Source organism: Sminthopsis crassicaudata, chromosome 3 (assembly GCF_048593235.1).
Source record: "Sminthopsis crassicaudata isolate SCR6 chromosome 3, ASM4859323v1, whole genome shotgun sequence".
Lineage (NCBI taxonomy): Eukaryota > Metazoa > Chordata > Mammalia > Dasyuromorphia > Dasyuridae > Sminthopsis > Sminthopsis crassicaudata.
In genome coordinates this window covers 71465034-71478598 of record NC_133619.1, presented here as the reverse complement: position 1 = coordinate 71478598, position 13565 = coordinate 71465034, and the positions used below count along the sequence as shown (strand labels likewise).

The following is a 13565-nucleotide window of genomic DNA, read 5'->3' as shown; positions in this document are numbered from 1 at the left end:
TTGAAATTTTTTCAACACTCAAACTTTTTGTGTCATGTTCTTTCACTCAGAGCTTTCTATGAGAATATTAAACTTTATATCTCAAAAGGAGCTCTATTATTATGTAAGCACTCAGGCTAACCAAACACTGAAAAGAGAACAAAATTTCAAAGAGATCAACACCAGAGCTATGGAATTAAGACTATTTCCTTTCCCTCTTTAGTAAACCTTCACCTTCTCTGTGAACTACAATAGTCTTTCAGACTAGTAATTCTATTATAAATCAAGTAAAATAGCCTATTTTCATTTTACTATGACATAAAGAAGAGTATTTTTTACTAAGTAAATTTATTTTCTCTCTGTAAGCCATTAAATGTCTATGTGCAACAAACAAAAAAATACATCTATTTGACATGTACTTACCTTAGCTATCTGGACACACCAGTTAAGAAGAAGTTGGGAGCCAATATTATCCTTATGTTCATGAACATAATCCAACAGGCAGCCATGGGGCATTAGTTGAGTAACCAGCTGAATGGTTGGGCTCAGACAGACACCCAATAATCGTACCAAATGTGGGTGATCCATACTTGCCATAATCAAAGCTTCCTAAAGAAAAAAAAATTCCATCATATCAACTAAGGGTTTATTAATTAGTGGTTCAAAAATTTGTACTACTCCAATAATTCTGTAATTTATATGTCCTAGATAATACATAACAAGACAGAACTTAAGATATTGATATAATTTTAAGATAAAATTTCAGCTAAGGAAATTGAGATTAGCATTATCACATTTATAATTAACTATCATGCTATATAGGAATAATAATAGATTTGCAAGGCAATTATAGCTATCCAAAATAGCTTCATAAAAATTATAAGCTATCAAAATGTATAAACAAATGCTACTAGAGGCAGTGTAATTTTTCTTGTCAAAGGTCTTCACTATAGAAGACATGATGACCCCTTGTTGAGAAAATTGTCATAGGATTTTTATGTAAATATGAGTTGGGTTGAATATGGATCACAGTCAGGTTCCCTAACAAGTCTAAGATTCTGTGATACTGCTATTTTGAAAAGAGTTACCATTCTCTCCTCATCTTCTATCTAAGCAATTTTAAAGTTCCTATGTTTACTAAGTCATTCAAACATATATTCTGAATTATGAACAAATACTAGAAGGTTGGATCTTTATGTCTAGTAAGGAAATGGAATAGAAAAGTATGATCATTTGCAAACTCAATTAAAAGGGCCTATAACACATATCATCTGGAGTCAGCATATGTCCTGAGGTAAATATAACTTGATCCAATAATCTTCATGCAATCCTAAGGTATCAAAGCAGGCAAATGACTCATTTTGTCTTCAGAGGGAAAGCTGGTCCAGTTTTTCTAGTGAAAAATGTATCTCTTTGTGTTATTCTTAGATTCTACTTATATATGTAAAGATTGTAGTAAATATATTCATCTGAAAAATCTGTCATTTAAAAAAAAACCCACAAATTTAATTAAATATATTTTGATACCCTTCACTAATTTTTTTTTTTTTCGTACTGAAGTCTTCCAATGACTTTGTGTACCACAACAGTGAGCTCTTGAAAGTCAGTGAACCTCTAACATGTTCTTTTCAACAAACAGACTTGGCAATTCACTAACTCCTTTATGATACATCAATTCAACTTTCCATCTTAGATAGGTTTCTACTCCAGGGAACAAGATGAACTTCCCAGAATTAGCATATCACTTCCAATATAATCACCAGGTTTATTGACTTTGTTTTGCACACTTAACATTTTCCCAAATTCCTCAGTTCCTTCTTCCCCCTGGAAGACTGCATTCAACTTCATCCAAAGCTTTCCTTTTATGAAGGACAGAAATTGGATTTCTAACTTATTCCATTTTGAATCTTTAGCTCTGTTCAGTTTCAGCTACAGGGAATAGGCTTGTGCCTCTGCTTTCCAGTTTATTTTTGGTGTGTTGCCTTACCTCATTAGGTTGTAATCTCCTTGATGGACAAGGACTCTTTCCTTTTTTTAAAATTTGTAACCTCAACAGTTAGAACAGTACCTGGCACATATTGCTTAAATGATGTTTGTTGAATTGAATAGCATAGAAAAAGAATCTCTGATTTCACTAATATAGGAAACTCTCAGATGAGGAAATTCCACCTACCAGTGATTATGATTTTTCTGCAATTTATATTAAAAAAAAATTATTTGATGCTATGACATACAAGTTAATTGGATTTAAGTGAAGGAGAGCTGAGCAAGGTCAGTAGCTTTACCCTCTTCTCCAGAATCAACTGAATCTAGTGACCACCTAGAGGTCAGTACAACTAGAGATGGCCCTGGAGGCGATGGGAGACTTTGGGAAGAGAGGGGAGAAAATAAAAAAGGAGAGCAGGGAAGGAAAGGAGAGGGAAAAGGAAGGGAGAAGAAAGGGGAAGAGAGGAGGGGAAGAAGGAGATTTTTTGGCCCAATTGGCAAGATCCTCCCTCTTTGGTCCTCAGTGGAGCAGCTCCTATTACTGTTCACATAGATTCCAGTATTCCTGATCTGTATCTTATCACTGGACTCACACAACTCCAGGAAGCAAAGTAAGGCTACTAATTTTTCATTGCTTTTACTCACTTAATATCCAATATAAAAAAGAAAAAAGGAGGAAAAAGGGGAAGAAGGCAAAAGCTAATATATAGCACATTTCTATACTGATATATAAACCTGTGGAGTGATAGGGAGTTGATTTAATAATATTCCTAATTTATAGAAAAGAAAACTGAAACTCAGCATAAGAAATATGCCTATGAAAGGGGTATGTCATTGCTAATAAGCAACTAAAATTTTAACCTCCATTTTTCCTAATTCCAAATCTACCCCTCTTTTCATTAACTCAGGCTATCAATGGATACCATCACTGTTGGAGAAAGGCTTATCACAAGACTTAAATGTGTGTGTGTTGTTTGTCTGTATGTCTCTCTGTATGTATGCTGTAGTGGTTGTTGTGCCAGTATTTATAGCAATAACATTTTTGATTTATTAAAGTAGAATTATTCCTAGATCAAAAGTCAATTAAATATCTAAGGAGTTATAATTTAGATAAGGATAGTGATAATAAATAATTTGGTTTTTAGAGTCCTTTCCACATCTGTTTATTTATGAATGGTACCTTATATTTAGATTTAAAAGTCTAAATCAGAAATTCTTATGATCTTTTGTTTTCCATGTGATATATTCAAGTATGGTATACTTTTTTCCCAAAAAAACAGCAATATATGTGCTGATCTAAAACAAGTTTAGATAAAATAATTTGTATATTATACTAAATTTTCCTAACTATTAGGATGAACACTACATTTGTACATAAGGTATTTTAAATGGTACAAGAACATAGCAAATAACTCTCAATTACATGATCTTTTTTTCCATTGAATTTAACCATTCTTCATTTGATATTAAGGAAAAGTATTTGTAAACACAAACTAAACTTTTTGCTTAATAGAAATAAAACATGAAATATGATTATTGTTTAATACATTTCATTTTTAATGAGCCAGTTTCGTGAGCATAGGAAACATTGATTTAAAAAACCTCTTTACCAATGTGTTGATCAGACCTGCTGTGTAATTAATAATGTTAGAGATTTGCCTGGGACATTAATGTGTTAAGTGATTTACATGGGATCACATAGACAATGTTGCCAGTGGCATAATTCAGACCTAGATATTTTTGACATTCTATGCAATGCTGACTTTACTCCAATAAAAGAATTTGATTAAAATTCTCCAGACCTTTATTTTACACTTGAAACTTGAATCACAAATTGAATGTTTATATACCCCTTTTTGGAGGAAGCTTTTTTTATGTATACAAATTAAAAAGAAAAGAAAAATAAGAATTTGATTCTTTCAGAAAAAAAAAAAAAAGCAACATTGACCTATTAGATCTAAAAAGGCAGGATGTACAGTGGACTGGTCTGTCTTGGATTTAAAAAGAAGATGAGTTCATGTCTTACTCTGGACATATGCCAATTGTACCACTAAACCTCTCAAAGTCCAGACAACTATAAGTTACAGATGAGTTTCTATATTGGGTGTTCCCTATACAGATGCAATCACAGATTAAGATAAAATTATCATGTGAAATCTAAATTTTAGATAATTATTAGTTGTAACAAGGTAATATTTCATATGAATTCTCTATCTTCCTACAAATATAAGAATACTTAAAATATCTACATCAATATATATTACTTTTAGCTTGGGTTTTTCTTATTTGTATTTTAGTAATTATTTGAAACAAACAAACAAAAAAATGATGGTAATCAAAGACTGGTGATTCAAGGTTTTGCAAAATTGTCCATGCATATGTTTTGAAAATAAAAACCTTTAATTAAAAAATGTTGGTGATCAATAGGAAATAATGTAAGGAAAGAAAGGAATATTCTTGAAATTCTTGTTAGTTTCTGCTAACACAAAAATCAGTGATAAAATATATTCAACTCTACTCTGTACACCCAAACAAATACTTTTATAGTCATAGATGTTTGTCATACTTTTGCTTAGATCAAATTCCCACTTCTAAAGGCCATATTTCATCTGATTCCCTAGTGTCTGAGGTCCCTAGAAGTATGCATTTCTCTATAATTCATAGAAAAAAGTATCATAATTCATCACTCTATAGGAAAACCAAGGCTCAGTGATGGCTTACCTACATGAATAGCATCAATCATTTTCTATATTAAAATTGCAGTTTCATCAACACTCAGTGCTATGGAAATGTGATCCCGTTAACAAGAATTCAGTACCAACTCCCTGACAGCCAACAGCTGAATGAGTCAGGTTGTGTTGTGCATCGGGTGCTTAGGAGTGACTAAAATCCAACAACAAAACTGCTTACAGGTAAACTGCCATCGCCCCTGACATCCTTTCAGAGGCAGCAAAGAGAAACATTTCTCTCTGATTTACTGAGCATGGGATTTTGTTGAGATGATCTTTTCCCTGGTAGTGGAAGAATTTGAGAGAGGGAGGTGAAAAAGGCTATTCTGAAGTCATTTTGGCTTGCTCTTACAGAATAAAATAACTATATTTCTTGCAACTTTAAGAGTGATGAAATAGATAATTCTACTCTAAATACTCATTTGGAAAAGTTTTTATTGGAGGAATAAGAAAAATGTCTCATGGAAGTTCTTAAAAATATCTATTAGAAAGTCCTGGCAAAGAGACTGGATTTGTATTAAAGAAAATTGCTCATCACACTACAAAGAGTATTTGAAACCAAATTGCAGAGTATTTGCATAATAGTTCTCTTTTTTGAGAAAGAAAAAGATGAACAAGACACTAATTGTAGGTTTTATTTTTTCATAAAGGAAATAGCAGATGGTCACAATTTGTGTGTGTGTGTTTTGTATGTATGTATCTGCATGTATGTGTGTGGGGGTATGTAAAGAAAAAAAAAAAAGCAGTGAGGATTCATTCAGCCAGATGAGTGGGATAAGGAAGGGAAATAAAAGAGTCTAATGTTTTAAGTGAGGGGAATTTGGTTTCAGTAAATTCCAGCAAGTTATAATTAATACAGTACTTTGTTACCTAGCTAAGTAAGAGGCCTCATAGATGCAACTTTAGATTCTCTTCTGTTGTCATCAGAAAATATCACTGAGGGTCAGCAAAATAAATACATGTTGACGGGTGTATTATTCATTTCCTAGAGACAAAATTAGTCTCAGTCTGTCTGTCTCTCTCTCTTTCTCTCTCTTTTCCTCCCCCCCTCTCATTATATGATTCCTCTTGGAATTCACACACATTTACAATATATGTATGCATATACTTATAGATATATGTATACATACACATATATATGTATGTATTTTTGGTAGTAAAGAAACTGAGGGATAAGATAATATCTACTTAACAAAAAAAAAACCTTGTAAAATAAGCTGATTTTTCTTCATAATGAGGCCTAGTAAGAAGAAGGACATTTTTAAAACTATCAAGGGACCATCAGGGCATAGATAAAAAGCTCTGAAGCATGTGTCCCATTAGTTTCTTACCATATGCTATTTATATCTCTATTTCAATCTGAAGAGAAGACATTTCTGTACAATAATAAAGGTAAACAATGTCAGCTATCACATTCAGATATTATTTTCCCAAGCCTTAAAAGTCTATATCTCATCCACTTAGCTTATTTTTATACCCTCTCTGGACAGTGCTTCCTTCCATTAAAAAAAATAAAATAAAATACAGACAGTGAAATCTTATGGGCTATTCTGTGAAAACTTATGTTATCATCTGTTACCCTTTCACCATGTTTCATTATTCTATGAACTATTAATCTGCCATCTTTCAGCTTAAAAATGAGAAGAAATCAGATTGTATTGGGGATAGAAGGAAGACAAACAAAGAAGAAGGGAAAAGGGAAAACAGACAATGTAGCCTTGCAAAATACTGAGTCTCTGAAATTGCATTGCTTTAAATAGTTTTGTAAGATATAATCAGGGTTTAATAGGAGATTCAGGTTTCTTACTTCCAAGAACCAAGATGATGGAATAAGAAGTAAATCATCATAACTATCCCATCTTTACCTTCAAATAATCATAAAATAATACCCCAAAACGAATCCTAGAACAGTAACAGAAAAAAAAAAAAAAAATCAGTGTGAAACAATCTTTTAACCTAAGAAAGTTAAAATATCATCAGGAAAGGTCTGTCTCTCAGGTAAAACAGAAATGTCAATCCAGGAGAGAAGGAATCCCATCAAGCTAGCAGCAAGCCCTATCTCAGAAAAAACAGGAGAAGGCAATCCACTCTGGGCCATTAGAGGCTGCCTATTTGCCCGGGGCTATGCTGAAGCATGTGGAGGTTATCCAAGTTGTACTCTGCCCCCATCCCTTAGCTATGAGACAGGAAAAAGTCAAAATTCAAATAAACAAATCCAATAGAATGAAAAAAAAAAAATTTGAAGAAAAGTAATTAGAAAAACAACTGAGCTGAAAAATTAATTCAGGAGAAAATGTCAGAATTACTAAACTACCTGAAAGTAATAAATAAAAATAGGACTTAGACAGCACCTTTCAAGAAATTATCAAAGAAAACTGCCCTGATATCCTGGAACCAGAAGACAAAATAATCATTGAAAGATCCTACCAATCATCTTAGGAAAAAGACCCCCTAAATAAAAACTCCATGGAAGATTATAGCCAGATTTCAAAACTATCAGGACAAAGAAAAAACACTCCAAGTAGCCAGAAAAGAAGAGTGAGGAGCCACAATTAAGAACTTGGCAGCTACAACATTAAAGGATGACAGTTCACAAAATATTCTGGAAGGCAAAGGACCTAAATCTACAAACAGCAATCATTAAACTCAGCAAAATCAAGCATAATACTTCCAGAGGGGGAAAAACAAATTATTCACTGAAATAGAAGGATTTCAAGTTTTTATAAGAAGAACAGAATTGAACAAAATTTTCATTTCTAATAGAAACCCAAGAGAAACATAAACAGGTAAAAAGGGAAAAGAAAACATAAGGGATTCAATGGAGCTGAACTGTTTACATCTTTCCATGGGAAGATGATACTTGTAATTTTTAAAAAATTGTCCCAATTGTACTACAGCTAAAAGGAATATATGTAGAAGGTACAGGTATATGGTGAACTTATGGGTAAACCACAAAAATAATTAAGGAAGAGAGAGTAAGAAGTGTAGTGGGTAGAGAAGAAGGGGAGAGGTGTAATAGGATAAATTATTTCACATAAAAGCAGTATAAATAACTTATTACATTGGAAGGAAAGATAGGATTATAGGCAATGAGCATCACTTATACATTTCTTTCATCACTAATGGCTCAAAGAGGGAATAATGTACACAATCAATTGAATGAAGGAATCTATTTTACCCTTCAGGAAAATCAATAGGAAGGAAATTAAGTAAAGATAGGAGGCAGCAGGAAGAGAGAGTTGAACAGAAAAAAGGGCAGACAAGTGAGGCAGTGGGCACAAGCAAAAAATTTGGTGAAAAGTATGTAAGGAGAGAGAGGACCAACAGGAGAAAGAAAATAGGATTGAGGGAAATATGCGCTTAGTAATCATAGCTATGAATGAGAATGGGATGAATTCTTCCCTACCCCACCTTCCTCAAAACAAAACAAAACAAACAAACAAACAAACAAACAAACAAACAAAACAGCAGAGTGGATAAAAATCTGAATGCTACAATATGTTGTTTACAAGAAAACACCTGAAGCAAAGAAACATACAAAGTAAAGGTAAGGAGCTAAAGCAGAATCTTTTATGTTTTAGCTTTAGTTTAAAAAAAAAGATAAAGGCAGGAGTAGCAATCATTATTTCTGACAAAGCAAAATTTAAAATATTTCTAATTAAAAGACATAAGGAAAAAAACTTGCTTAAGGTACCACAAACAATGAAGTAATATCAATACCAATAATATATGTACTGAGTAGCATCTTAAAAGAGGATTTTAAGTTAGTTACAGGAAGAAATGGACAACAAAACTATATTAGTGTGGGACCTCAACTGTCCCTTTAAATATGATAGATCCAATCAAAAAATTAAAAAAGAAAAACCTAAGAAGGTAAATAGAATATTAGAAAAGTTATATATGACATTACTTTGGGAAAAAATGGGAATAGAAAGGAAAACACAATTTATTCACTAACACATGGCACCCACACAAAAAGCAACCATGATTTAGACTTTAGAGCATAAAAACCTCAAAACAGGAAGGCACAATTCTTAAATGTATTATTTTCAGGACAGTGGAATGATAGATTAAAATTAATTGGAAATTATATAATATAATTGTAAAAAATATATAATTATAAAAAAAGTATATTTCCTAAAAAAGAACAAATAAAGCTACTTCCTGCAAACACAAGAGGCTCTTATGTTCAAAGCTGAAGCTCAGAGATACACAGGAAATTTGGGACAGCACCCTCTAAATTTAGCCCAGGAGCAGAGCTTATCCATAAAAGTAAAAAACAACAACAACAACAACAAAGGAAATATCAAAAGAAAAGGAAAAAAGAAAGAAAATAAGCAAGAAACAGAAAAGAATCTTCACCATAGAAAGGTACTATAGTGACAAGAAAGACCAAAATATCAACTTAGAAGAGGCCAAAATGTCCATAGAAGAAGGTGATCCCAAGCCCAAAGAGGCTTCTTGGAAGTAAAGACTTTAAAAAACAAATAACAGAGGTGGAAGAAAAAATGAGAAAGGAAATGAGAGGTATACGAGAGAGTCAGCAGCTTGGAAAAGGAAGACCAAATTTGGAAAAATACAAATGGCCAAATGCAAAAAAAAAAAAAAAAAAAAAATTTAAATCACTGAAAAAACAACAACTTCAAAAATAGAATTAATTAAATGGAAAAGAGATAGAAAAGCTAACTGAAGAAAATCACACATTAAAAACTAGAACAGGGCAAATGGAAGCTAATGACTCTTTGAGACAGCAAGAATCAGTCATACTAAAAACAATGAAAAAAATGGAAGAAAATGTGAAATACCTCATTGGGAAAAAGAGCCAACCTATAAAATAGATCCAGAAAAGACAATTTAAAAATTATTGGTCTACCTGAAGGCCATGACCAAAAAAAGAGCCTAGATAGCATTCTTAAAGAAATCATTTTTTAAAATTATCCCAATAATCTAGTAATAGAGGAGAAATACTCATTAAAATAATCTACCAATCACCTTTAGAATAGAGATACCACAAGGAAAACCATAAGGAATATTGTTGTGAAACTCAAACTATAATGTCAAGGAAAAAATACTGTAAGCTACCAAACAAAAACAATTCAAATATAAAGGAGCCACAGTCAGGATATCCCAGAATCTGTCTGCTTCTACAAAAAGGATTGGAGGGCCCACAATACCATATTTAGGAAGGCAAAGCTCCTAGGGAAAGAACTGACTGCCCAATTAGATTCAGAATCTCTTTCAGGAGAGGTGATAGATCTTCAATGAAGTAAGAGATTTTCAATCATTTCTATGGAAAAAATCAGAACAAAACAGAAAATTTAATCTACAAACATAGGACTCAAAAGAAGCATAGAAAAGTAACCACAGGAAAAATACAAATTAATTAGAGATTAAACTGTTTTCAGCCCTAGATAAAAAAATTATATCTGTAACCCTTGAGAACTGTATCTGTCACTGGAACAGACAGAAGAGGAATGTCACATGGACTGAGAGTTTAGTTGTGGACAAACTCAGTTGTGATGACATGAAAGTAAAAGACATCAAGGGATAGAAAAAGGAAACTAGCAGTGTCTGAAGCTTGATCTCATCAGTTTTGACTTGAAGAAACTGATAATAATTTAATTGTTCAGCTGGGTATAGAAATTTATCTAGCCCTATAAAGAAGTAGGAGGAGAAAAAGAAAAGAAAAGAGATAGACAGGAAGGCAGAAACATTAGGGAAAAAGGTAAGAGAAAGGTAGAAGGTATGATAAAATATAAGGTACTAGGTGGGGGTAAAAAAAAAAAAAAAACACTACTAAGAAATGGGAGGGATGATAGGAAATAAGCTAGTGGGTGGGGTGAGTAAAAAAATACCACCAAGGGAAAGGGGAGGGGTGATAGAAGACAAGGTAGTAGGATGGGTAAAACAAAACAAAACAAAACAAAACAACACAAAACAAAACAAAAACAAAAAAAACCCAAATAGGACTAAGGACAGGGTAGAAAGAGAGATTAAAACTATATAGAGAGGAAAAATTGGATGGAGGGAAAAACAGCTAGTAATCATAATTGTGAATGAGAATAGGATGAATTCTCTCATAAAATGGAAGTGAATAGTAGAATAGATTAAAAAACATAATCCTACTATATGTTGTTTACAAGAAATGCATTTGACACAGATATACATACAGGGTTAAGGTGAAAGGCCAGAACAAAATTTATTATGCTGCAGCTGAAGAAAAAAAAAAAAAAAAAAAAAAGGCAGTGGAAGCAACTCTGATCTCAGTTAAAGCAAAAGTAAAGAAAAAAAAAACTATTAAAAGAGATAAGAAAATAGAAAATAAAGTATATCTTGATAAAGAGTACTATAAACAATGAAGCCAAGAAATAGAGCAGCCAAATTTCGGGAGATTTTAAATTAGTGACCAGAAGAAATAGACAGCAAAACTATACTAGTGGGAGACCTCAATCAGACAAATCTAATCACAAAATAAACAAGAAAAAATGAGAGGTTAATAGGAAGCTAGAGCATCTAGATATGATAGATCTCTCTCTCATTTTTTTAAAATAATAAAGCTTTTTATTTTCAAAACATATGCATGGATAATTTGCTTATCCTTGCTTAGATTTTCTCCTCCTTTCCCCCACCCTGTCTCCTAGATGGCAAGCAATTCAATATATATTAAACATGTTTAAAATATATGTTAAATCCAATATGTATGAACATATTTATACAATTCTCTTGCTGCACAAGATAAATCAGATCAAACAAAATAAATGAGTAAGAAAACAAAATGCAAGTGAACAACAACAAAAAGAGTGATATTGTCATGTTGTGATCCACATTCAGTTCCTACAGTCCTTTCTCTGGGTATAGATGTCTCTGTTCATCACAAGATTATTGGAACTGACATCAATCATTGTTAGAAAGAGTCACATTATGATAGTTGAAAAAATTGATTAGGGACATAAAGGAATACATACATTTATGGGCAGTATATGGGACCTATGCAAAAACTGAGCATATATTAGGGCATAAAAAACTCACAATCAAATGCAAAAAGGCAGAAATAGCAAATGCTTCCTTTTCAGACCACAGTGTAATAAAAACATTCAGTAACGGGACAAGGAAAGATAGACTATACAACAATTAAAAATTAAATAATCTAATTCTAAAAAATGAGGGTCAAACAAATAACAGAAACTATTCATAATTTCATCCAAGAGGCTGAAAATAAGGATATGATACACCAAAATCTATGGTTTGTAGCCAAAGCAGTTGTTAGGGAAATTTTATATCTCTAAATAGCTACATAAATAAAATAGTATAAAAGGAGGTCAATGAATTGGGCATGTACCTAAAAAAGTTAGAAATCTTACCAATAAGATCAGAGGTAAAGCAAGGATACTCATTATCTCCATCATTATTGAATATAATACAAGATATATTAGCTACACCAATAAGAGAAGAAAAAAGATCAAAGGAATTAGAATAAATAAGGAAACAAAACTATAACTCTCTGCAGTTGATACGGTATATTTAGAGCACCATAGAGAATCAACTAAAAACTACTTAAAATGGTTAATAACTTTATCAAATTTGTAGAATACAAGATACAGCAACATAAATAATCAGTATTTCTATTTTTTTAGATTTTATTTTTTATTTGGTTGATTTTGTCTTGACATATTTAAGCCAAGCAACCATTTCAGTAAAAATATTGAAATATGTGTGGAGGTAAGTAGATGTGTAAGTATGTATCTTTTTTAATTTATTTATTTTATTCTCATTGATTTATGAATCATGTTGGGACAGAAAAATCATAACAAAGGGGAAAAACTATAGGAGAGAAAAAGTAAAGAAAAAAGAAGAGAACATAACATGTGTTGATTTACATTCAATCTCCATAATTCTTTTGCTGGATACATATGGCACTTTCTGTCCAAAGTCTATTGGTATTGCTTCAGATAACTGAAACACTGAGAAGAACCAAATATTTCATAGTTAATCATTATACATTCCTGTTGCAGTTATGTACAACATATTTCTGGTTCTGCTTGTTTTGCTCAAGCATCAGGATAAAATATTTTGACTATATAATCTATATAATATAAATAAAAAATATAAAAGATAATAGGTATATTATCTTTTGAATTTGATACTATATTATTAATATTGAGTATTATATTTTACCAGAATACTGTTGCCTCTCAATGCACCTGAGATCTTTAGAAAACAAAAATAAAGACACATTAATAAAGACATATAATAGAGGATGAAAACCTTAAAAGAAAATTATGTAATTGTCTTGCAAGAGTAGTGTGAATTCAGATAAAACTCAGAAAGATCTGAAGTATGTGAGAATTCTGGGAAGATGAGGAGTAAGTCAGAAAATTCAAAGTTCTCCTGATTTCCCCTGCAAACAAAACAGAATTGTGCCTCCGGGGAACATAGAATGGTAAAAAAAACAAATAAGACTTAGGGAAGAACAAGAGTTCTCCTGGGACAATCAGAAATGATAAGGAATAAAGACTGCAAGACTGAGCTTTAACCAGTGTGAAGTATAAACACTTACAGGCTAGCTCCACAGAAACAGTAAGAGGAAGCCCTGGAGCTAGATGGATTGAACTGAAACCTTAGCAAGAACCATAAGAAATTTTACCTTCCAGACAGCCAGGAGAGTTGAGGGTCTCAGGCTGGAAAGACAGAAGGAACCTTTGCTGATAAAGAATGCCAGCTTCAGCTGTGCTGTTGAAAATGCTGCCCTGGGCAAAAAGAAACCATCATAACATTTGAATGAAGAAGCAGTGGGGCAGATTCTGCTGGCTGTGCACCCTTAGAAGGGGCTGGAATTCTTGATTTGCTGTTCCAAGTCAGAATGGAAAGCTG

The 13565-nt window shown here is 32.3% G+C and overlaps 1 protein-coding gene across 6 annotated transcripts in view; it reads right to left on the bottom strand.

The window, feature by feature from the left end:
• The window catches only part of ERBB4 (erb-b2 receptor tyrosine kinase 4), a 1327834-nt gene that overhangs the window by 199758 nt on the left and 1114511 nt on the right, over positions 1–13565 (bottom strand). For all 6 annotated transcript variants that reach the window (XM_074298794.1, XM_074298799.1, XM_074298793.1 and 3 more), the window contains one exon: positions 403–588. In XM_074298794.1, coding sequence (XP_074154895.1) covers positions 403–588 — 186 coding nt within the window. The remainder of the gene's footprint in view (positions 1–402; positions 589–13565) is intronic.